The following is a 26,739-nucleotide window of genomic DNA, read 5'->3' on the forward strand; positions in this document are numbered from 1 at the left end:
TGAATTACTAGCGTGTGTACAATAAGTTGAAATATTTAAGAAATAGCATGTGTACCATAAGTTGAAATATTTAAGAAATGGCGTGTGCAGGACTTGAAATTAGAGACGAGTACTTCCACGTGGTGAGTACTGTGTGAGTCTCAAACTGTGTATGAGACAAAAGATAAAGGGAAGTACTCGTCCATGGTATCAGTTGAGGACTCGCGTGTGTGATGAATACGTTCTTAATATTACTTTGCGTGATATGATTCCGTGTGACGCTAGATTCAAACTCTGAGAGAGAAGCAAGGTGAGTCGGCCGTCTATCCAGCAACGCCACTTGGCTTGCATTGCACAGGAAGACGTGCAAATATCTCCAGAGTTCATAGTAGGAAAGTAGAATTACGAAGTGGGGCTGTGTCGTGTGAAACTGGGATAAATATTAATTGAAGTGGGAAAGCTGAAAGTGATAATGTTGTGACCATTCTCTGTGTAGTATTTCATATTGTTGTGTGGTGTATGTCATGTGATTTGGGTATGTGTGGTTTGCATGGGAGAGTAGCAAGGTAGTTTCAAAAGATTAGTGGGTTATGCTTGTTCCTTCTGTACTGCTCGGTCTGGAGGATAGTTTCGTGATGTTGATTGTGAGTCGAAGTGTGAGAAATAATAAAAGATCCACCATCCTATCCAGAAAGTGCACTGTAGCGTTAAATAATTACGAGACCATAATATAGAGATTCACCAATGTAAAGCCATGCCCACTGGGCGGAATTTCTCATGTGTTATTGTTGTAGGTTATAGAATTTGTGTGTTTAGGTTAGAGAATTTATCGGAATAAATAAGATAGTGAAAAGAAAAAGATTGGTGGACTTTTCCTTCCAATTGTATGCTGTCATAATGTCCCGAATTTATAATGTGTGCGCCATTCATATTCAGTGCGATGGCCACGTGTTGACAAAAGCCGTTAAATAAAAGACAAAAAGAAAATGTGGTATTGCCAGTGCGTAGTGTACAGTCAGAGTTCTGTAAATTACTGATAGTCAGATGCGTGTTTCCGTTGCGTATTAATCATATAGGAGGATAACTTGTAACTTAAGTGTGAGTACTAGAGTTCATGTTACTCGATAAATAAGAATGAATCCACTCGCTTGGCAGACCACTCATCTTGCAGGCCTGACTGCTTGATGCCACAGTATGAGCAAGGCATGTGGGTGCCTCTCACAGACCCCTAGAACTTAGAACTACTTAAACCTAACTAACCTAAGGACATTACACACATCCATTCCCGAAGCAGGATTCGAACCTGCGACCGTAGAGGTCGCGCGGTTCCAGACTGTAGCGCCTATAACCGCTCGGCCTCCTCGGCCGGCCAGGGTGGGGGGCCAGCTGTATTGTCAGCTGTAGCAATGCTTTCATCGCCATCCCACAGCGCCGTTCTCGTGTCTTGCTCTACCTCAGCTGCTCTCGTGATCTACTTGAAACATTTTTAACACCACACCAAAGCTTTTCTAATACGGTGATCATGTACTTATAAAATTAAAACTGTACCAAATGCAACACAAAAGAAAAGAAATCACTTAACTTTATCTCCATTATTGGCATTCAGTTAGAAGAGTGGAGCGGGTAGGGAAGTGAAGGGTAGACGCTACAGTTTCCATAATAGCGGATTGGTGTCTTAGCTTGTTGACCATGTGGCACGTGATGATTTGGGAGGGTCGTAAAATTTAAAATGCCTGTTGGAATACAAACAGGGAACACAGTGGATGATGTGGAGAAGTCTCACCAGATAGGTCACGTAGATGAATCGTATGCTGAACGTTTTCGCAAAGGGATGAGGTGATATTACACAGCAAAAGTGGGAGGAATGTTTAAATGGTAACACATAGGGATAATGAGAAAATTTCTCAACTTGACATTGAAGGACTACATATATATGATTATTCGACATAGGCCCCTTTGAGGTATACAAACTTTCCCAGTGAATATGACCCACTTTCTCGAAACCTGGCAGAAAATCCAAAGCGATTCTGGTCATATGTGAAGTATGTTAGCGTGATAGCAATGGAGATACTATCGAAGACAATACTGGCCGGCCGCGGTGGTCTCGCGGTTCTAGGCGCGCAGTCCGGAACCGTGCGACTGCTACGGTCGCAGGTTCGAATCCTGCCTCGGGCATGGCTGTGTGTGATGTCCTTAGGTTAGTTAGGTTTAAGTAGTTCTAAGTTCTAGGGGACTGATGACCACAGCAGTTGAGTCCCATAGTGCTCAGAGCCATTTGAACAATTTTTGAAGACAATACTGCCTAAGCAGAGTTACTAAACACAGCCTTCCGAAATGCCTTCACAAAAGAAGACGAAGTAAATATTCAAAATTCGAATCGAAAACAGCTGCCAACATGAGTAACGTAGAAGTAAATATCCTTAGAGTAGTGAAGCAACTTAAATCAGTTAATAAAAGCAAGTCTTCTGGTCCAGACTGTATACCAATTAGGTTCCTTTCGGAGTACGCTGATGCATTAGCTCCATATTTAACAATTACATACAACCGTTCGCTCGACGAAAGATCCGTACCCAAAGACTGGACAGTTGCACAGATCACACCAATATTCAAGAAAGGTAGTAGGAGCAATCCACTAAATTACAGGCCCATATCGTTAACGTCGATATGCAGCAGGATTTTGGAACATATATTGTGTTCGAACATTATGAATTACCTCGAAGGAAACGGTCTGTTGACACACAGTTAACATGGGTTCAGAAAACATCGTTCAGTGAAACACAACTAGCTCTTTATTCACATGAAGTGATGAGTGCTATTGACAAGGGATTTCAGATCGATTCCGTATTTCTGGATTTCCGGAACGCTTTTCACACTGTGCCACACAAGCGGCACGTAGTGAAATTGCGTGCTTATGGAATATCGTCGCAGTAATGTGACTGGATTTGTGATTTCCTGTCAGAGAAGTCACAGTTCTCAGTAACTGACGGAAAGTCATCGAGTAAAACAGAAGTGATTTCTGGCGTACCCCAAGGTAGTGTTATAGGCTGTTCCTTATCTAAATAAAAGATTTGGGAGACAATCTAAGCAGCCGTCTTCGGTTGTTTGCAGATGAGGCTGTCGTTTATCGACTAACAAAGTCATCAGAAGATCAAAACAAACTGCAAAACGATTTAGAAAAGATATCTGAAAGGTGAGAAAAGTGGCAGTTGACCATAAATAACGAAAAGTGTGAGGTCATCCACATGAGTGCTAAAAGGAACTCGTTAAACTTCGGTTACACGATAAATCAGTCTAAGCTAAAAGCCGTAAATTAAACTAAATACCAAGGTATTTCAATTACGAACAACTTAAATTTGAAGAAACACATAGAAAATTTTGTGGGGAAGGCTAACCAAAGACTGCATTTATTGGCAGGACACTTAGAAATTGTAACAGATCTACTAAGGAGACTGCCTACATTACACTTGTCCGTCCTCTTTTAGAATAGTGTTGCACGGTGGGGGATCCTTACCAGATAGGACTGAGGGAGTACATTGAGAAGTTCAAAGAAGGGCAGCACGTTTTGTATAATCGCGAAATATGGGAGAGAGTGTCACAGAAATGATACAGGATTTGGGCTGAATATCATTAAAAGAAAGGCGTTTTTCGTTGCTACGGAATCTTCTCTCGAAATTCCAGTCACCAACTTTCTGGGCGGTGCTGGTGGCCGAGCGGTTCTATGCGCTTTAGTCTGGAACCGCGCGACCGCTACGGTCGCAGGTTCGAATCCTGCCTCGGGCATAGATGTGTGTGATGTCCTTAGGTTAGTTAGGTTTAAGTAGTTCTAAGTTCTAGGGGACTGATGACCACAGATGTTAAGTCCCATAGTGCTCAGAGCCAACTTTCTCCTCCGAATGCGAAAATATTTTGTTGACATCGACCTACGTAGGGAGGAACGATCACCACGATAAAATAAGGGAATTTAGAGCTCGTATGGAAAGATATGTGTTCATTCTTTCCGCGCACTATACGAGATTGGAGTAATAGAGAATTGTGAAGGTGGTTTGATGAACCCTCTGTCAGGCACTTAAATGTGATTTGCAGAGTATCCATGTAGATGTAGATGTAGATGTAATATTCTCCACGAACTACAAATTAGCCATCAAGAGCAGCCACATCTTCTCTTTGGAGTGTGAGTTTTCAGGTCACAAATTTCTAAAGACTTAGGGGTAAATGAAGTCAGATGGCGCTAGTAGTAGCAAATGGGGCAGATTTCCACACAATTTTCTGATATCCTCAGTTTCCATACTGATAAACTGCCTTTGTGGGTAGGTAGTCTGCACTATTGAATTTTTTTATCTTTTGCAGTTTACAATTCGTGTCGCTTGTCACTGAATCTGTCTAAAATGCTTGTGTAGTACATGTCAGTTTTTATTTTATCCTTTGTGAACTAATATGTCAGCAGAATTTCTGTCGAATTTCTAAAACTCTATGCAAAACTATTCTGAATGATGAAGTAGGTACTGATGTCAGGATACCTGTGGTTATCATTCCTATTTCCTTCCTGAATTGAAGTGAAGCATTCTGTGCTGGCGTAAGATGTCACCAGCACACCGGTCCGCAAAGAGGTTGTAAGAAGGTCGATGACAGGCAGTGAGTCAAGCACATCTAACAGGAGAGATGCCAAAAACAAACTCGCAAGCAATACGCCGCCAATGCCGTCTCGACTGCCCATATTTAGATCGCCGCCGCCGCGTACTGGAGTGCCCGGTCCATCACACAGTCAACTGCTGTCGGAGTTGCAGTCACAGTCAGTCAGTTACAGTCCTAGCGAACAGAGTAGTGTAGATAGCAAAACTTGTACAGGCTAATGTGGACTACACTACTGGCCATTAAAATTGCTACACCACAAAGATGACTTGCTACAGACGCGAAATTTATCCGACAGGAAGAAGATGCTGTGATATGCAAATGATTAGCTTTTCAGAGCATTCACACAAGGTTGGCGCCGGTGGCGACACCTACAACGTGCTGACATGAGGAGAGTTTCCAATCGATTTCTCATACACAAACAGCAGTTGACCGGCGTTGCCCGATGAAACGTTGTTGTGATGCCTCGTGTAAGGAGGAGAAATGCGTACCATCACGTTTCCGACTTTCATAAAGGTCGGATCGTAGCCTATCGCGATTGCGGTTTATCTTATCGCGACATTGCTGCTCGCGTTGGTCGAGATCCAATGACTGTTAGCACAATATGGAATCAGTGGGTTCAGGAGGGTAATACGGAACGCAGTGCTGGATCCCAACGGCCTAGTATCACTAGCAGTCGACACAACAACCATCTGCACGAACAGTTCGACGACGTTTGCAGCAGCATGGACTATCAACTCGGAGACAATGGCTGCGGTTACCCATGACGCTGCATCACAGACAGGAGCGCCTGCGATGGTGTACTCGACGACGAACTCGGGTGCACAAATGGCTAAACGTCATTTTTTCGGATGAATCCAGGTTCTGTTTACAGCATCATGACGGTCGCATCCGTGTTTGGCGACATCGCAGTGAACGCACATTGGAAGCGTGTATTCGTCATCGCCATACTGGCGTATCACCCGGCGTGATGGTATGGGGTGCCATTGGTTACACGTCTCGGTCACCTCTTGTTCGCATTGACGGAACTTTGAACAGTGGACGTTACATTTCAGATGTGTTACGACCCGTGGCTCTCCCTTCATTCGATCCCTGCGAAACCCTACATTTCAGCACGATAATGCACGACCGCGTGTTGTAGGTCCTGTACGGGCCTTTCTGGATACAGAAAATGTTCTACTGCTGCCCTGGCCAGCACATTCTCCAGATCTCTGACCAATTGAAAACGTCTGGTGAATGGTGGCCGAGCAACTGGCTCGTCACAATACGCCAGTCACTACTCTTGATGAACTGTGGTATTGTGTTGAAGCTGCATGGGCAGCTGTACCTGAACACGCCATCCAAGCTCTGTTCGACTCAATTCCCGGGCGTATCAAGGCCGTTATTACGGTCAGAGGTGGTTTTTCTGGGTACTGATTTCTCAGGATCTATGCACCCAAATTGCGTGAAAATGTAATCAGATGTCAGTTCTAGTATAATATATTTGTTCAATGAATACCCGTTTATCATCTGCATTTATTCTTGGTGCAGCAATTTGAATGACCAGTAGTGTATTATGGAAGAGCCTGTACCCGAACAACTTGCTTAAAGGTAAGTAGCTTCTTGTTCTTATGAATGAAGAACCCTGTTGATACATGTGTGCAGTTTTGTCGTAGAAAGAGGATACAACCACCAAAAAACATCCTCTCCCTGGGTTCCCCTGGTACAAGACTTTGCAGTGTCAATGACACACATAGGTAAAAAATAAGCGCTCAGATTCAGCTGATTTTTTTTAATAGTCGAAACGTTGTGTTTTTACATTTGTTTTTGGCAAGCATTCAACATAGTACATATATTTTGCATAGTTAATTATTCACATACAACCTGAGTTATCCTCTCTTTTGACACTCCTATGGTATTTCACATGTATTTAATCACTGAATGTCTAGTAAGATATTTTGATCTTTCTCCAAGAGAAACATAACTGGTTAGTACTCTAGAGCCAATGATTAAGTTTAGAATGAAGAAACAGACTCAGCCTAAACTATCAGTTTTCGATGACTTTCCATTAGCAATAAACCGTCAAAAACAAAGGAAGGACCATGTATGACGGCTCGGCATTCCTGTTAATCTGCTTGAAAGAAACACGCTTTAAAAAGCCATATAATGAAGAATGTTCCGACAACATAACTGGTGCCTGTCTTAAGTTGTGTAGCATGTACCAACATATTGCTGTTGTTGTTGTGGTCTTCAGTCCTGAGACTGGTTTGATGCAGCTCTCCATGCTATTTTATCCCGTGCAAGCTTCTTCATCTCCCAGTACCTACTGCAACCTACATCGTTCTGAATCTGCTTAGTGTATTCATCTCCTGGACTTCCTCTACGATTTTTACCCTCCACGCTGCCCTCCAATACTAAATTGGTGATCCCTTGATGCCTCAGAACATGTCCTACCAACCGATCCCTTCTTCTAGTCAAGTTGTGCCACAAACTCCTCTTCTCCCCAGTTCTGTTCAATACCTCCTCAGTAGTTATGTGACCTACCCATCTAATCTTCAGCATTCTTCTGTAGCACCACATTTCGAAAGCTTCTATTCTCTTCTGCCTACCTTACCTCCGAGAAATGGACTCGCCCGTCCAACGTCACCGGCGTGCGCACAGTGGAGGGAAACACAGTCACTTGTGAGTGAGCGGTGTAACGTAACGGTGTCACTATTCGAAACAGGAACAACGGAGTTGGATCAAGATTGAATGTGCCAGAGGTCGTACAGAACGACAGTGTCGTCAAGGTCTTCGAGAGGCGTGCGGGGAATCGGCATTGCCTTACAGAACAGTGGCACGTTGGGTAAAAGCCTTCAACGATGGTCGGCAAACTGTGGCAGACATGGTTCAAAATGGTTCAAATGGCTCTGAGCACTATGGGACTTAACATCTATGGTCATCAGTCCCCTAGAACTTAGAACTACTTAAACCTAACTAACCTAAGGACAGCACACAACACCCAGCCATCAAGAGGCAGAGAAAATCCCTGACCCCGCCGGGAATCGAACCCGGGAACCCGGGCGTGGGAAGCGAGAACGCTACCGCACGACCACGAGATGCGGGCATGTGGCAGACATGCATCGGGCACGTGTCCTAGCGTCTCTGAAGAAGAAGTGCACGTCAGTGGACAGTGATCGACGCCATACGATTCGTGAGCTCGCCCACCAAACCGGATTAGCGCATTCGGCTGTGCTTCGCATCCTGAAGGAACGCCTAAGCATGCGAAAAATTGCATCACAATGGCTTCCGCATGACTTGACGGAAATGCTGAAATGGATGCGTTACGACGCTGCTCAGACGCACTTGGAGCGCTATGAGCGCGAAGGAGAGGCTTTCTTACGCCATATTGTAACACTGGATGAGACATGGACTACATCGTACGAGCCAAAACTGAAACGCCAATCCAACGAATGGCGTCATTAAGGGTCGCCGCGAAAGTCTAAAGTTCGTCAGAGCCCCAGTATGGTAAAAGTTAGCGTGATTCTCGTGCACGACTGTGATGGTGTTATCCTAACGCATTACATTCCTCCACGGTAGACCGTCAATGCACAGTATTACTGTTCGTTTTTGGATCATCACCTGCGACCAGCTTTGCTTCGCAACCCACCCGTCATTTTGCACGATAATGCGCGGGCGCTACAGCGCAAGCTGTGGCTGCTCTGTTCGGTCGATGGGACTGGGAAGTACTGTACCATCCACCATACTCCCCGGACTTAAGTCCTTGTGACTTTGATTTGATTCCGAAGATGAGGTAACTACTTCGTGGCATTCGCTTCAGAACTGTTCCAGAGATTCGATAGGCAGTAGACCGCTCCATTCGCACCATTAACAGAACAGGCTCTGCTAACGGTACATTACGCCTTCCACATCGCTGACAACGGGTTCTACACAACGATGGTGACTACTTTGAAGGACAGTAACAGGTGCAAACATGTAACAATTCTGCATCGGTTGTGAATAAATAGTTGCCACTATTTAAGTTCCAACCATCGTATTTAAGTGTCCCAGACAAAGAATCAGAATTACAATACGTTGAACAATACACATAAATTTTATAATAAATTGCTTTAATTCAGATTTCAGTTTTTTCATTATTCCCATCAAAGAGATTTACAAAAATTATAACATTTATGTGTTAAAAATTACATTATTTTCTTATTTTAATTATTGTGCTATGACTGAATATAGCTACGTATACAGTACTCCATGTGATTCATAAAAATGCAATTAGTCGATGTAGGTGTGACGTACGAGGTTCCCATTTTGTAACAAGCTTCTCCTATGAAAAATATCGGAGGAATGTCTCCAAAACGCTCTACCATCATCAACATTCTGGAGAGTAGACCTACAGCAAAGGGTTTTCATTCCTTCAAGACAACCTATTTATAGTAGTTGGCTGATCAAATATAGTTTACAATTTACAAAATTTACATGAGTCTCGCAGAGAGATAAACATAGACAGAAACTTAATTTTAAGCAGTCACAGATATACAGAACATAAACCTAGTAGTACTTCACGAGTAAATGAAGTTACCAACATCAAATTTACGGCATGTGACGGTGCACAAAGGAACGAGTATTTTGTTGTGTTGTTAATACTCTTACTATCTGGTTTAAGAACAGACTTACGTACTCTTAACGGCATTCGAGAGCCCTTGGAAAGCGCTACAGTGCAATGAAACGGTCTACAGGAAATAAATGGGAGTTACGTTCTACTTATAATTTTAGACTGTCAGTCTAGTGTAATTTCCGCCCAATAATGTAATGTTTACATAGCAGTGACAGTGTAACACAGCTATTCTAGCAACGATTACTCATACTGCGGGATTCCCGCACTATTTAGGACATCTTATACATTAAAGAAAGAATCAAATGAGTACACTACTTACACATACGCATGCACAGCAGAATCAAGTATATTTAAAGGTTATATATACCATGGCAATAATTTAAATAGTTGCAAATGAAGCAGCACCCGTGACTTGCATAACAGTACGTAACTTAGTTCCTGGCTACCGTGAGACGCATTTCTGGACGTTCCTCGCACTTCCTTGTTACTCCTCTCAGTACACAGCTCTAAAAAAGTGGTAAATAGAGCGAACTGAAAAATAAAAAGTAATGCACGACGTGTGAGCTGTCACGGTGGCAGTCCATTCCTGCAGTCCCTGTACGTGGAACACTGGCTACACACGACGTGTCACTGCGCCGCCAGAGGTTGGAAGCTGAGCACCAGCGACCCTTCTGGTCTTCGGATGAAGTTCCTGGGGTCCAGAGGCAGCGGGACTGGCGTGTACGCCGTGGGACCGACGACGAAGTTGCTGAGGATGTGCGCCAGTCCGAGACGCACCTGCATCTGACCCGCCCTCATCCCTACAAAAAAAAAAAAAAAAAAAAGATGTGCTTGTAAGACTATGGAGAAATTTTCGGTTGGTGCATAAGTTCATAATGATTTTCCACAAGATTAATAAACATAACAGACGCACATCAGCAACATATTCTCATTCACTGTTTACAACAGTTTGCCACCGCTGGGGTAATTTTCGATTCCCACGACTATAGAAATCACGACTACACTGACATGAACCATTGTGTATAAATGCATTGAAATGATTTTCATCAAACGCCGAAGATCTTTCTGATCATGGAGAGTCTCTAATGTCAAAACGGTTCTACTTAAAAGGAGAAATCCATTTTCTGTCAGTGCTGTGTCCCCCACAAGAATATGTCGGAAATGTGGGATAATGCCATTGGACAGGGCGTGAAAAGACAATGATTTTCTCCTTTTAAGGAGGATCATTTGACGTTAGCGACTCAATATTGAAGAAGACCTTCGCGGTTTGATGAAGATCGTTTAAACGCAATAATCCACAATGATCCACATCGGCGTGCTCGAGATATGGCAAATGTGATGAACTCTCTCCACCTGGCACTCCATTTTCTAGCACCTACAGCTCCACTCACTATCTTCAAGTGATAAAATGGCAATCTGTAAGCTGAAATAGTAACAGTCAACTACAAACTGACAATCGGTAAATGAATCCGTACCAACGTCCAAAAGAAAAACCCTACCAACTTATCCAACAAACCTAATATAAGATAATAACGTAAGATAGATGGTGACTTTGCCGAAAGGGCACAAAGTGTATGAAACGATCCTTTAGAGGAAAAGGAGCGAGAAAGGTCATACGGCACACCTACTTGAAGGTACAGATAACAGATCTTTGACAGCGTAGGTTTTAGTGATTCAAATGCCCTTGAGAACATGCTAGGTAAGGGGAATTTTCTGCCTCTACCAGTGTTTTAGCTCCATACTCAAGAGAGCAGTCAGCTGGAGCATTGTAATATAGCAGCCACATAGTCCTTTGTACCTTCAGCGGCACGTCTTCCAGCAGGGGAGGCAGTGTCATCTACATCTACATCTACATCCACATTCCGCAAGCCACCTGACGGTGTGCGGCGGAGGGTACCTTGAGTACCTCTATCGGTTCTCCCTTCTATTCTAGTCTCGTATTGTTAGTGGAAAGAAGGATTGCCGGTACGCCTCTGTGTGGGCTCTGATCTCTCTGATTTTATCCTCATGGTCTCTTCGCGAGATATACGTAGGAGGGAGCAATATACTGCTTGACTCCTCGGTGAAGGTATGTTCTCGAAACTTCAGCAAAAGCTCGTACCGAGCTACTGAGCGTCTCTCCTGCAGAGTCTTCCACTGGAGTTTATCTATCATCTGCGTAACGCTTTCGCGATTACTAAATGATCCTGTAACGAAGCGCGCTGCTCTCCGTCGGATCTTCTCTATCTCTTCTATCAACCCTATCTGGTACGGATCCCACACTGCTAAGCAGTACTCAAGCAGTGGGTGAACAAGCGTACAGTAACCTACTTCCTTTGTTTTCGGACTGCATTTCCTTAGGATTCTTCCAATGAATCTCAGTCTGGCATCTGCTTTACCGACGATCAACTTTATATGATCATTCCATTTTAAATCACTCCTAATGCGTACTCCCAGATAATTTATGGAATTAACTGCTTCCAGTTGCTGACCTGCTATATTGTAGCTAAATGATATGGGATCTTTCTTTCTATGTATTCGCAACACATTACACTTGTCTACATTGAGATTCAATTGCCATTCCCTGCACCATGCGTCAATTCGCTGCAGATCCTCCTGCATTTCAGTACAATTTTCCATTGTTACAACCTCGCGATATACTACAGCATCATCCGCAAAAAGCCTCAGTGAAATTCCGATGTCATCCAATAGGTCATTTATGTATATTGTGAATAGCAACGGTCCTACGACACTCCCTTGCGGCACACCTGAAATCACTCGTACTTCGGAAGACTTCTCTTCACTGAGAATGACATGCTGCGTCCTGGTATCTAGGAGCTCTTCAATCCAATCACACAACTGGTCTGATAGTCCATATGCTCTTACTCTGTTCATTAAACGACTGTGGGGAACTGTATCGAACGCCTTGCGGAAGTCAGGAAACACGGCACCTACCTGGGAACCCGTGTCTATGGCCCTCTGAGTCTCGTGGACGAATAGCGCGAGCTGGGTTTCACCCGATCGTCTTTTTCGAAACCCATGCTGATTCCTACAGAGTAGATTTCTAGTTTCCAGAAAAGTCATTATACCCGAACATAATACGTGTTCCAAAATTCTACAACTGATCGACGTTAGAGATATAGGTCTATAGTTGTGCACATCTGTAGGAAGCGCAGACATGCCTCGTCTGTGAGGCGTTGTGGGAGGATAACTGGTCCCACGAGAGGGGGAAGATAATACCATTGGACAGGGCGTGGAAAGAAAATGATTTTCTCGTTTTAAGGAGGATCATTTGACCTTAGTGAGTCTATATTCAAGAAGACCTTCGCAGTTTGATGAAGATCGTTTAAACGCATTAATCTACAACGATCCACATCGGCGTGCCCGAGATCTGGCGAATGTGATGAACTGGGACCATTCCACCAACATGCGACAGTTGCGTGCAGTGGGGAAGGTTCGAAAGTCTGGTGTATGGGCACTGCATTCTGTAAGCGAAAATCACAGAAATCAGCGGGAGGCTATATCAGAATCTCCGCTTGCTCGTCATCAATTGGCTACTGAACCACACAGACCATTCCTATCCCGTATCGTTACCGGTGACTAGAAATGGTGGCTTTATGCTAACGGAAGGAAAGGAATGGTTGAGCTCCCCCCCCCCTCCCATAAAAAAAGCAACTCTCTGTACAAAGACCTGTGCACTTCCACAAAAGATAATGTATGCATCTGGTAGGACAGCGACGGTGTGGTGTTCTACGAACTGGTTCCGCCCAAGGTGTAACTTCACTACTGACGTTTATTGTCAACAACTGAGACGTCCTGCAGACGCAGTCCAACAACAACAAAGGCCAGCAAAACAGCGGGAAGCCGGCCGAAGTGGCCGAGCGGTTCTAGGCGCTACAGTCTGGAACCGCGCGACCGCTACGGTCGCAGGTTCGAATCCTGCCTCGGGCATGGATGTGTGTTATGTCCTTAGGTTAGTTAGGTTTAAGTAGTTCTAAGTTCTAGGGGACTGATGACCTAAGTCCCATAGTGCTCAGAGCCATTTTTTGAAACAGCGTGAAGTGCTGCTACTCCATGATAACGCCCGCCCGCATTGTAATAGACCTACAGAAAACCGTACAGAGCAGTTGGGTTGGGAAGTCGTTTCCCACGCCCCTTAGTCAAATGGTTCAAATGGCTCTGAGCACTATGGGACTTAACATCTGAGGTCATCAGTACCCTAGAACTTAGAACTACTTAAACCTATCTAACCTAAGGACATCACACACATCCATGCCCGTGGCAGGATTCGAACCTGCGACCGTAGCGGTCGCACGGTTTCAGACTGAAGCACCTAGGACCGCTCGACCACACCGTCTGGCGCCCCTTAGTCACTTCATCTGATACGTATCTGTCGTGTTTATTAAACTTAGGGAAAAACGGTACGAACATATGAACAAAACTAGAGTAATGAAGCATAAAATTGATACAGCATAGCAACAGAGTGGAGGAAGACAAACTAGTGAAACAAATAGTCAGTACAACAGGAAAGAGAGATGTAGGACGACTGAGGACTGAATGGCTCTGCTGGCCGCTGTAGCCGAGCGGTTCTAGGCGCTTCAGTCCGGAACCGCGCTGCTGCTACGGTCGCAGGTTCGAACCCTGCCTCGGGCATGGATGTGTGTGATGTCCTTATGTTAGTTAGGTTTAACTAGTTCTAAGTCTAGGGGACTGTCGACCGCAGATGTTAAGTTCCATAGTGTTCAGAGCCATTTGAACTGAATGGCTCTAGTGAAGATGGAACAGGCTGCAAGCAGCAGAAGAAGTAGATTATGACGACCTTCTACGTCTGTTTCATCGTGTGACGTCCTTAATGAAGTATGCTGCACCCGGTAACTTAGTGATCTGGTGATGAATCCACTTAATGACCCAAGAAAGTTTCCAGAAGTAACTCATATAATGCACGTAACTTGTTATGCGAGTGACTGAAGTACAGTACTTACCGATGCACTGCCTGGGCCCGTCGCCAAAGGGCATGTAGGTGTAGTTGGGCCGGCCCTTGGAGTTCTCCTCGCTGAACCTGTCTGGCATGAAGCGGTGCGGCTGCTGCCAGAACTTGGGGTCGTAGTGCAGGCCCAGCACCGAGACCACCACCCCAGTGTCCTTGGGCAGCACCACGGACGTGCCGGGGATCTGGTAGTCACGCGTCGAGCGCCGGTCCAGGAAGTTGACCACAGGGTACATGCGGAGGGCCTCTGCGGGCAGCACACATAAGGGAGTCCGTCAGCAGAGCTGTCGTACTATTCTGTCCAATCCTCCGCCATTTTTGTAGATCTGTTCACGTGTAATTTAACAGACACAATGTGCTTCAACATATAATTGCTTCAAATTATCTTCCTCTTTTCGTATCAGTTATTTCACTTTTAGGGTACCTTGTTAAGTCCTCTAGTGAGATTAAAGTTTTCGCATCGAGTTTCCTTTTTTCGCAATTATCACCAACATTACTAACATTTGTCGGAAGTCACAATCAGCTCTCATTCGCAGTGACGTAACAAATTTTTGTGGAGGATAGCTAAAAGCAACTAATACCATCTAGCTCGGTACGAAAGCACTGCATAACTTAATTTTTGACACTTTCTTTAAAAAAGGAGCAGTTAGGGTAGCCCAGTCGAAGGAAAAACTTGTTGCATCGTAAAAATTATGTTATATTATTATTATTACTATTATTATTATACTTTCCTTTCTCAGACATTATGTCTGGTTGAAAATCGAAAGTGACGCGGACCTTGATCAAGTGTGACTTTCTTTTAACTGTACGGTATATGTTACATTGCATTTAGGACTTTTCGGGTAATTGAACATGTATCAATAATTACAGATTTCTATAGTTGTATATATACGTTTGGATGTAGCTGTATTGCGTTGATGTACTGGTGGATATTGTGTGCTATGACTCCTGTAGTTGATAGTATAATTGGTATAATGTCAACTTTATCCTGATGCCACATGTCCTTGACTTCCTCAGCCAGTTGGATGTATTTTTCAATTTTTTCTCCTGTTATCTTCTGTATATTTGTTGTATTGGGTATGGATATTTCGATTAGTTGTGTTAATTTCTTCTTTTTATTGGTGAGTATGATGTCAGGTTTGTTATGTGGCGTTTTTTTTATCTGTTGTAATGGTTCTGTTCCAGTATAATTTGTATTCATCATTCTCCAGTACATTTTCTGGTGCATACTTGTATGTGGGAACGTGTTGTTTTATTCGTTTATATTGTATGGCAAGTTGCTGATGTGTTATTTTTGCTACATTGTCATGTCTTCTGGTGTATTCTGTATTTGCTAGTATTGTACATCCGCTTGTGATGTGATCTACTGTTTCTATTTGTTGTTTGCAAAGTCTCCATTTATCTGTTGTGCTATTGGGATCTTTAATAATATGCTTGCTGAAATATCTGGTGTTTATTGTTTGATCCTGTATTGTAATCATGAATCCTTATTATTATTATTATTATTGGTATAAATATTATTATTATTCACGTTTGGGTGCTACTGGACAACAGGAGCATTACCGAGGGGTTTCCTTTTAGCTTTACTTCTCTCCTATATTACTGTCATTATCTCAGAATGTAATCTTTTCCGCTCGCCAGACCAAGCTTTCCGCTCGTCTTAGGTCCTACTGCCAGACCAACGACGCAAACGTTGAATTTATTCTTGAATTTTTTTTCTATCTGCTATAGCCAGTTGTGTTGCTTCTGATTGCTTTAGGTTTTCTCTAATTTCACCAAAACTTTATTGTTACAATTTTAGCTTTACTGCAGCTTTCATAGAATTCCACAACCTATCTAGTTAATCTTGTTGGTTCCATTCTTTTGATATGCCCCTGCAGTTTTAGCCTTTCTTTATATCGAAATTAATGTTGGTATGCTTTTCAATCTTTTATTTGGTCTTGATATGTATGTTCTCTTTTCAGTATAATTTGCACCTAAAATTTCCTTGATTAATTTTCTTTCTCTTTTATCGTTTTCTTCAATGTTTTCTGTTTAAAACTAGTATTTCAGTCCCATAAAGACACTCTCATTTGATGACTCAGTTTGGCGTATTTTGCGATGCATTTTTTGTTATAGATGTCTTTCGTAACCCTGAAAGTTGTTTACACTAAGTGATCACAAATTTCCTAACCAATCTTTTCCACGTTTCTTTCCAGACTGGTTTCGTCTAAATATTTGAAATGAGAAATTCTCTCGACTTTTACGTATTTAGTTTTTATATTTATGGTTCCCAGGCAGCTGCATGTACTTTTTTAGTTGATATTTGGAGTCCTACTATCCGTGCTGTTTATTTCAGAATTTCTGTTGTTTTTGCACTACTTGCACTGACATAGAATCACCAGACAGTCTGCAAAAGCTACGCGTCCTAATACCAGGTCTTTTATTTTGGTTTGTTCGTCAATTTTAAACTTTAATTTTAGGTTTCGGCACTGTTAGATTACTTTTTCTAACACACTGTTGAAATGTAATGGTAGAGTCCATCACCTACTCTCATTCCTGTTGAACTTTCAAAATTTACCGAAATTTCTCTCCTGAATTCTAACTTAGTGTTTGAATCATTTAGTGTTTCACTAACAACTGCAACGGTTTTCAGGTCAAGACCTTCTTTCTCGGAATTTGGGAGAGAGAGTTACAGGCTATTGTTCCTTCCCAGATTTTACAAAACTTTTGACTCAATCTACTTTCTTATTATAAATATGTTGATGCCAGAGAATTAGTTTCAGAACTAAAGGTTGTTCTAGGCAAATGGTTCAAATGGCTCTGAGCACTATGGCACTCAACTGCTGAGGTCATTAGTCCCCTAGAACTTAGAACTAGTTAAACCTAACTAACCTAAGGACATCACAAACATCCATGCCCGAGGCAGGATTCGAACCTGCGACCGTAGCGGTCTTGCGGTTCCAGACTGCAGCGCCTTTAACCGCACGGCCACTTCGGCCGGCGTTCTAGGCAAAACCTATTTGGTATGAAACCTGCTCGATATTCGCCAATTTTGCAGCCAGGTAGCAGCTGTACTCATTCCTGGAGACGTTGACGCAGAATGTTGTGCGTGACAGGGAGAATGTAAATCCTCCTATAAATCGTAACATTCATCCTGTCTTCCTCTTCATATAGCGACTGTATCAAAGGGGTTCTTCATTCTTCTGGAATTTACTCAATTTGCCAAATTTCTTTTAAGGAATGCGGGTTATCTGGTTACAGAAGACATGCAACAGTTGTCTTCTGGGTTTTAGGGCAACTTGTGGTATACACTTTTCTGTGGGATGAGGGCAATTGAGAAGTTTCATAAATATAATTGTGAAGTTTCTGTAGTTTTCTTGCCTTTCCGCTTTCCTTCTTGAAGCAGCGATCTTGGGATCGTATCCAGTTAGCTTTGTTCTAAAAGTTTTTATAAACAGACCTGGTATTGTTTGTTTGGAGGTCTTCTTTCGTTTCACGGAGTTGACTACTCTCGTATGTCTTTTTTTTTGTCTATTTAACTCTGAAGCTTCTTTTCATCTATCCAGGAGCATGCCATGTTCTGATTTGTTAGTTTTCCATGTTTTGAGTTTCTCATGTCACGATTTTACTGCCTGCTCACAATCCCCATTCCAACGAAGGATGCTTTCTTCGCCTTGTAAACGATTTTTTTTTTATTTATTTTGAGTCACGGATTGTCTGTTGCGTGCAAAGATATAAATGGTTCAACTTTCTTTCAGAGCCTTGTTTAAATTTGCGGCAGCTGTCTGAGTCTTTATAGCCTCTGGTTATGGCTTCAGCATTAGATGACGAAACGCCAGGCACAGAAATGTGCCCTTAAAATGAAATTCATCAAGGACACTACGTACCCGTCTCCAACATCATATGGTGGCATGTGAGGCGTAAAGGTAGATGTACCGCTTAGTTGTAATTAAACTGACGTTGTTCTAAGGGCTGCAGTGGAGGCTGTGCATTGCACGGTGCTGAAACGACGTAGATACATTCATGCACTCGCGAAGTGCGCTGAAAAAAATATAGTTCCACTTTCTACAAACTGGTGAAAATGTAGCGCTGGAAACAGAAAAATGTGGTGTGGGTGCAGGAAAAGGTGAGGAGGGGTCAAACACATGATAACGGTGGTTCTAGCACGTTTATTAGGATGTGGTTATAAGTTGTTACGTGTGTTCAATATGTTTTCCCGACTCAGCAACATACTGCATCCGTAACATGGCATGGTCGACAGTTGCTCACAGCATATCCAGTGTAATTACAACGATGTGTCGTCGTATGTTATCCTTCAGACCAGGAAGAATCCGAATGCATCCCCGATAGAGACGATCTTTCAGGTATTCCAACAACCACTAGTCACGAGGATTTAGGTCGGGGGAATTGGGAAGCCACACGTTTTCAAATTACCTAGAGATGATGCGGTCGTCACCAAAAGTTTCTCGAAGCCAATTTTTCACCTAGCAAGAGAAATGAGGTGTCATCCTATCTTGCATGAAAATAGTTGTGTGGGCACAGTTGCGTTCATGCAAAGCTGGAATCACGTGTTGCACAAGGAGGTCCTTATAATGTGCAGATGTCGCTGTACACCTAACAGGGACCTGAGATACCTTCTCCTCGAAGAAAAACGGACCCAAAGTGAAGGAGCTTAAGAAACCACACCACACAGTCACATAACTTTAGTGCACTGGATTCTCCCGCACAACATGCGGAGGAGAAGAACCTCATATGCGACCATACTGTGCATTCACGTTAGAGTTCAGAGTAAAATGTGCCTCGTCCGTCCAAAGAATTTTCCCCAGGCACGTGACATCCATTTCCATGAGTGCCAAAAAACGAAAGGTGGAGTCTTTTTAGACTATCTGGGGGCTGCATTTGGCGCACATTCTGAATCCTGTGGTGATATCGGTGTAAAGTGCGTCGCAAAATTTTTCGAACAGCTGATCGCTGGAGAGGCAATTTCGGTGATGCAGCTTGAGCACTGGCTGCAGAATCTGAGGCATCAATAACTTCATCAACATCTGTCATGGGAATGGGCCGCCTCTCTCTTCCTGCTGCACTACCTAATTCGCTTGTTTCTTCAGATTTCTTGATCACATCCTTTGGCCCATTGATTGACATGGAGCCTCTTCGCAGCTGCCTCTGTTGGTGATATTCCAGAAATGTTGCGCTGCTATTGCCAGCTTTCTGATTAAACAACTTTACCAGAAGTTCAGTGTCTTTCTTCTCAACAGTCACTGCGTTTTATATAGTAAACCTCAACCTTCCTAACACTTTACACCAACAGTCACTTCACAAAAGAAATCAACACATGTCGCCAAGAGACAAACAGTTTACTGACTCCAAAACATGAAACATTTCACATTTACAGCGCCGTGTTTTCACCTGGTGGCAGGAAGTGGAACTACTATTTCTTGAGCGTACTCTGGCAGTGCATCGATTAACGAGCATACCTACGATGCCTCAGCACCCTGCGATGTATACATCCCGCACTGCAGCAGTCGGAACAATGTCAATTTAATTATAATTACCCAGTGGATGTTGTGTGGTGATTTGTAAGTGTATATTTGTAGCTACAGATTTGTGTGTTTCCTTCTAGCTCTAGAGGATAAAAGAATAAATGACGAGGCACTCACCGTTGACGGTGTTTATGAGGTCGGTCATCTCCGCGACCGCTTCATACGTGATGCCGCCATGCTTGGCGGCCACCTCCTTCACCTGCTGACGGATGCGTTGCTGCAGCTCCTGGTTCAGGGCCAGCTCGTACAGTGTGAACATCATGGTCGAGGCGGAGGTCTCGAAGCCAGCCGACAGGAAGCTCAGCACCTGCGCCACAACGTCCCTCTGGTCGAATTCTGGCCACAAAAAGAAACAAAGGTTCTACGTCTCCACTGTATCTCACTGAACAAATTATTTCACCTGCTTTATTTGTAATGACCTTTCGTAATGGCCAATAATACTCCTTCATTAACATCACCGAAACGTCCGATGTGCCGAGCAAAGTGTCACAGCGGTTAGCACACTGGAGTCACATTTGGAAAGATGTCAGTTAAAATCCCCATAGAGCCGCCGTAGTTCGTTTTTCCGTTATTTTCCTAAACAAGTCGAGGTAAATGCCAGGGTGGTTCCTTCATAAAGGATGGCCGCTTTCTTTTCTCATCAAGCAGGGTGACACACAGGAGTTAGTATATTTTCATTTGGCTGTTATGAGTTTTACGTATAGTGCACCAATATAACAAATAACCAAAACGAATATTTCGTTGTTTAATCGACATAAACTTCAAAATGTCTACCGACCATATCCTATATTCATTAATGAGTGAATAAAATTTTCCACCATGTCACTGTAACAACTGTTGTCTGTTGAACAGAAGGACGTGTAGCTAGGACCCCACCAACAAATTCCTCTTCCGAGCTTACAGGGGTTTTGTGTAACAACGGCTTGAAGTAACCCCTCCGTAACACATAGAGTTGCAAAGCTAATGAAGTGGAACGATCACGTAATGTTCAAAAAATGGCTCTGAGCACTATGGGACTTAACATCTGAGGTCATCAGTCCCCTAGAACTTAGAACTATTTAAACCTAACTAACCTAAGGACATCACACACATCCATGCCCGAGGCAGGATTCGAACCTGCGACCGTAGCACTCGTGAGGTTCAGGACTGCAGCGCCTAGAACGTAATGTTGATGGTTGGGAAGGTACATGGTCGGCTTCGGTTTATTTGGAGAATTCTAGAAAAGCCAAGGCAGTGTGAAAGCAACAAGATGCTTCATCGTCAATATGTACCGCCTGGTAATGAAATGCAGTGACAGTACATACATGAGTAAATGTCAGCCAGCCACTGTTCGATTCGCCTCGTTGTAAAAGGTAATACTGAGGAAAGTGAAACTGAGAGTAGCAAAAAATCCAGTAGAACTATTGAGCTTCTGAAAGCTTAGTTTGTGGATGACGGACATTACATATTTTTTGATCAAAAACTTCACGGTAAGATATTATGTAACTTTTAAAAAGTAACCGTCGTCACGGACCAAAGCAGATTATTCATGCCGAAGTAAAAACAGCTATGAGGTACATTAATTATGTAACCCATTTGTCTTTCAACTGACTGCACACTGAGGTACATCATTCCAATTCGTGTAATCGCAACTTGATACATAAAAGACTTATATTTAATTACTGTATATAAGCTCTCCAGTTTATAAAGCATAATAAATCTATGATCCCAAATGATTTACGTATAGTGCTATTAACGAAGGACACCAGATCAAATAACTTGCCAACTTGGGGCTGAAATATTGTTCAAAGCTATATACCAGCAAACTGCAAGATCACGAAAAGATCAAGAATGGCAAGGTCAACGCATACCTGTACATTAGTTTTCATACACATTAGAATTTCAAGGCGCTAAACAGGAATTTCAAACATTGTTTTCCATATATAGCAGAAGTGGCACACTGTGGTGTGTCAGGAGAGTACGTACTGAATTCCTGACCAGTCTCGTCCACCATGCGCTTCGACTCGTCAAGGACGCGCATCAGCAGGTCGATGCTGTCTTCTCGCACAACGCCGTTTTTCTTGCGGTAGTCCATTGTCTGCAAACAGAGACAGAAAAAGCTCAGAAAGCGGACATGGTAACGTCACACCATACAGTGACTATAAACGAAACAGCACCTGTCTGAAATCTTTCTGCTTTTACCAGTTCACACCTGGGGAGTCAGCTGCTCAAGAAAAGATTTATGAAATTTCGATGCGAAGCTAAATTTAAATCGGCAAAGTTTTTGGAGCGTTTCATTTATGATGCAGTTAAGCTCAAATATGCGTATTAAGAACCTTTCGATTCAAATCAGTTCATTTACTAAAAACAACTTTGTGTAAATCAATTTCCACTCCTTTCATTTGATATGAATTGAACAATTTTGTACTTAATTAAGGAAAAGCATAAATGTTAATTTTGTAAAGTTTTTATCAACAGAGTTTTCACTAAATTTTGTAATAGTCATGCACATCTGCGAAAAGTGAATTTAAATAATTTCGAGGCCAGTTATCTAAATGCTCAGACTCTTTGCTTACAACTGTAATATATCTGTTTCTCTGTCTCTTACTTGCCGGGACGAAAAGTTTATTAGGACTCTTTGTCGAGTCAGTTGTAACAGAAATGTTTTTGCATTCCTAGGAAGTTGTGTTTCTGTGAAAGTTGGTTAATTACTGTGGAAGAGTTTGCTTGTTTACTATGAAAAATGCAGGAGGAAAGAACTTAAAAAATCCCCCGTTATTTAGGAACAGGCGCTATCTTTATAAACGAAACTGAACTTTGTAGATTGTCTATTCAAAGTGGAAAAGCCTGTGCCAACAATCATAAGCGGAGGATAACAACGAAGACAAGTACCAGATTTTATAGTTAATCAATGTGAATATGGTTACCATCAATTACACAAAATGACAAATATATACATAGTTAATACGTCATCGGAGATACCATCACTATTGAGATAGCATGTCAAACAGTGTAACTGTGAAATTCGTATGCTGATTACATAATACCTTCATTTCTCGCATAACATTTTATAATACAATTTAGATGCTGGGCAGTCGAAGACTTGTAATAACTCATTTTTTGAAGCCATACCTCTTGAGTGGTCTTGGAAAGGAAATCCTCGAGCTGCTTATTGAAGACGTTGACGTTCAGTTTCTCGAACAGCTTGGGCGCCAGGAAGCTCATAGACTGGGCCAGACGGCCCACCAAGTCGTCTCGAAGCATTCTAGTTAGGCTCTGCCGTATGGGAGCCTTAGGGTCCTGCAGGGCGCCGCCCTTCACGCCCAGAAACGTGGAACAAACCACGTCAGTCGTATAGCACACCATCAGGTCGTGCACATCCACGTTGCTGTCTGCAACAACAAGTTTTAATCTTCAGTCTGAAGACTGGTCTGATGCGTTTCTCCACATAATTATATCCTATGCAAGCACCTCTGTACAACTACTGCTACCGACAACGACTTGAACCATCTTACTGTAATCCACCCTTGATCTTCCTCACAATTTTTCTTCACACACTTTCCTTAATTGCCAAATTCACTATTCCTTCAGACCTCAGGATGTGTCCTATCAACTGATACATTCTTTTAAGTTTTGTTATTTTTTCATATTCGATTCAGTATCTTTTCATTACTTACTAGAGTTGCACCCTGTGAGGTAACGGGCGAGTTGTGGTGCCCTGAAAATATTCTAAGTTCGGAGTTGGCGTAGCCACGCGGGCTGCTCGGCAGGGGGAACGCATGGTGCCGGACAAGTGGGGTACCCCAGCGTGTGGTCCAGGGTGAGCACGTGGCTGGAACTGCCATGTTGACGCTGTGTCGATGAAGAAGACATGCTGGGAGTCCCAAAGATGGTGGACTTTGTGAAATCTTAATGGCAGACATTTCACAGTTCGTATAGAAATTAATAGTAGCCAGATGAATCATGATACCTCAAAAAGAAACATGTACATTACCATTATTTCCATGACAAATCTGATGACGTAATCAGATTTTCAATATCTTTATTAGTTTAAAGTTTTGTATCTGATGATAAATTATACAAGTAACACCCAGCAACGAATTTCCAAAATCTAAACGGTTCATCCGATTTTGTCGATCGACGTGTGTCTGGAAAGCTATTAGTGTAAACCTGAATTAGTATAAATTACGGGCATGTAACTCGAATAGTACAAGAGTTATTGGAGGTCAAAGTGGCCGATTACTATCGATCGCGTCAGGCCATAAGTACTCCACAGTTACACGAAAAAACGGTAGCAGCATGCTTATAAATATATTTATTCGTCTATGTCTTTGTTTATATCTGATATATACTATTCATGAAGAGATTGGTTAAATATTTACTGTGTTTTAGAAAGCACAGAGACATTACGCTACTGGCCTACCTTTTGTTTCTATTCCTTTGATATATGTTTATTTTCTTTGTTTATGTGTTTAATAATGTGTGTTACTGCGTGTTTATGGTTCAGCCATAGAAATATTTATTTAATTTCAAATTATTTAAATGTAAATCCAGTATTTCGAATGTGTTGCGTTTTGTTTGTGCGTGTGCATTGACTTGGAGACAGGGCGGGAGCGCTCTAGCCAATCACAGCGATCGTTCCAAAAAGGACACGTGGAGAGACAGTACAGGAGAGGACACCGAGGGAGTTCTGAACGGTGTGACGCAAGGGACAGTCGCACAGGACAGGAGAGAGTCCTGGACGGTACGGCGCGATGGACGCACTGGCGCAGAGAGTGCTGCAGTGACGGTCGGTGGCAGGAACTACTGGCAGAGGTGACAAGTTTGAGTGTGGTTGCGGGAGATAGAAATATTTCGTAGTGCCGACTTGTGCAGTTGTGAGACTTCCATGGTTTCTGCAGTGAAGACGTTATGCGTTATGTTGTTGTTCATAACTAATTACGTTATGTGGGAATCTATTGTTTCCCTGTTACTCGCTGTTACTCAACTTATATTTTATTTAATTGCTGGACACCAATAAGTGTTTGCAGTAATAAACGGCATTCTTAAAGGTGCTTCCGCTATCGCACTCATCATTTAAAGTCGTTAAAAATAGTACTTGCAGATTTTATTTAATTGCAATTTTTCACTTACAAATTGCTAAGTTACATTCAAAATTCGCAATTGCCGAGTGATAGGAACCATCGAGCATTCTATTCATGTGTGTGTTCAAAAAATGGTTCAAATGGCTCTGAGCACTATGGGACTCAACTGCTGTGGTCATAAGTCCCCTAGAACTTAGAACTACTTAAACCTAACTAACCTAAGGACAGCACACAACACCCAGCCATCACGAGGCAGAGAAAATCCCTGACCCCGCCGGGAATCGAACCGGGAACCCGGGCGTTGGAAGCGAGAACGCTACCGCACGACCACGAGATGCGGGCATGTGTGTGTTCATATGGTATACTGTAGACTCAGCAGTGTTTGGCGTGCAATGCGGCAACTACGTATCCCAGCCCCTAGACAACGAAACCAGCCAAAACTTTTAATATTTCAACTCTGAGTCTGAGGGTACGTAGGTTGAGGGCCAACACCTCATTTATTAATCGAAAGCCCGCAACCCTACCTAAATTACGATTCCACTGTTCTGTTACACTACATAAATGACGTAGTGAGTCGTTGGATTACCGGTAGTATTGGTAGCATTGGTAGGAAAAGAAATATAAATTAATGTGAATGAATGTGTAAAAGAGAAATTGGAAGTCGACGACTTCTCTTTGATTTTTGTTTGTATGGTTGTCTGTTTTGCACAAAATCAGAACCACATCTCATTCGTTGTTAGTCTATAGCGTATTTCATATACTTACCGAATATAAATTGCCTTTTACAAGTAACAAAACCTATTTGATCGCATAATTTCTGCAGTTTCATTTAACCAAAGCAATTACTTTTGATGCAAGTAGAGTTTACGTGCACCAATATATATAATTTATTTTGTACTCAATAGAACTTTCTTCATCATGATCAAAGCAGGAGATTGCTCTTATTACTGATAAATGCGAAATGTATTTATGAATAACAGGAACATACATTCGACGAATTATTGAACCAATGTGTGATACACTTTTGGTTTTCGTATTTTTTTACTTTTATCTTTTTGTTGAGGAAATTTCGTTTTCTATTGCTATATGATAAATCTATGTTGCATTGCTTTCTTTATTTTTAGCACAACATCCCTTTGTTTCATCGTACAAAGCAACAGTTTTCGAATGAAACCTAAATTAAACAGTGAATATTTTACTTTCGTTATAAACACTGTTTACTTTTAAGTAATAGACGGTAGGATAATTATGTAGAACAAAAATGTTTCGCAGTTACCTGACCCTTTGTATATCTTCACTCCGTTTCTAGACCGTTCGACGCTTTCGGTTTTTAGGGGAATCTAGTAAGACATTGATTCCGCATGTGAAGAAGGCAATCGTTTATGAGGTAACGCCCGATATTTATGCAACACACAGAACGTACAGGAATTGCGGGTATGACATTTACTGACCAAAGCTACCAGGAACAGGTTGACGCTCCTTCCTCATTTTCCTTACGTTTTACTTTCTTACACAGCATTTTGCATCTTTTCCCGCTTTCTTTGCGTGTGTGCTTCCATTTTACTAAATTTGTCCACATTCGTTTCTTTTAATGTATGTCAGGGCGCTGATGACCTCGACGTTGAGCGCCCGTAAGCCCCAACACACACACACACACACACACACACACACACACACACACACTACGCTTACTAATGATAGCCTACGTTGGCCTACGGTAGTTTTACAGCTCTATTAGTTACCCTTCTAATCTTCGACTTTCTTCTGTTCTATAACATAATAAATGCTTACTTCTCCTCTTGACTGAACTCTTTCTCATTGCAACAAGATAATAAAGCAATATCCGGTAAGTACACTTCTAAAACGTCAATTCACACGTTCCTCTTGCCACACAATAAGAGTCCGCAGTGTTGCTTAGGCTGCGTAAACTCGCTAGCCCCTGTTCGGTGCTTCAAGTTTTACAGAAGCGAAGACGTTCCATATCTG

The 26,739-nt window shown here is 42.5% G+C and overlaps 2 protein-coding genes across 2 annotated transcripts in view; both read right to left on the bottom strand.

Moving 5' to 3' along the window:
• LOC126204008 (cytochrome P450 6k1-like) overlaps positions 1-26,739 on the bottom strand; it is a 206,213-nt gene that overhangs the window by 54,108 nt on the left and 125,366 nt on the right. The gene's annotated exons all lie outside the window — the stretch shown is intronic.
• The window catches only part of LOC126203026 (cytochrome P450 6j1-like), a 44,227-nt gene continuing 26,794 nt past the window's right edge, over positions 9,307-26,739 (bottom strand). Inside the window, exons 3-7 of the mRNA XM_049937265.1 lie at positions 22,802-23,061; positions 21,656-21,767; positions 19,808-20,026; positions 14,161-14,412; positions 9,307-9,999 (exon numbers count right to left, since the gene is read on the bottom strand). Of these exons, the coding sequence (XP_049793222.1) occupies positions 9,827-9,999; positions 14,161-14,412; positions 19,808-20,026; positions 21,656-21,767; positions 22,802-23,061 (1,016 nt within the window). The 3' untranslated portion in view covers positions 9,307-9,826. The remainder of the gene's footprint in view (positions 10,000-14,160; positions 14,413-19,807; positions 20,027-21,655; positions 21,768-22,801; positions 23,062-26,739) is intronic.

The sequence above is a fragment of the Schistocerca nitens genome, chromosome 9 (assembly GCF_023898315.1).
Source record: "Schistocerca nitens isolate TAMUIC-IGC-003100 chromosome 9, iqSchNite1.1, whole genome shotgun sequence".
NCBI lineage: Eukaryota > Metazoa > Arthropoda > Insecta > Orthoptera > Acrididae > Schistocerca > Schistocerca nitens.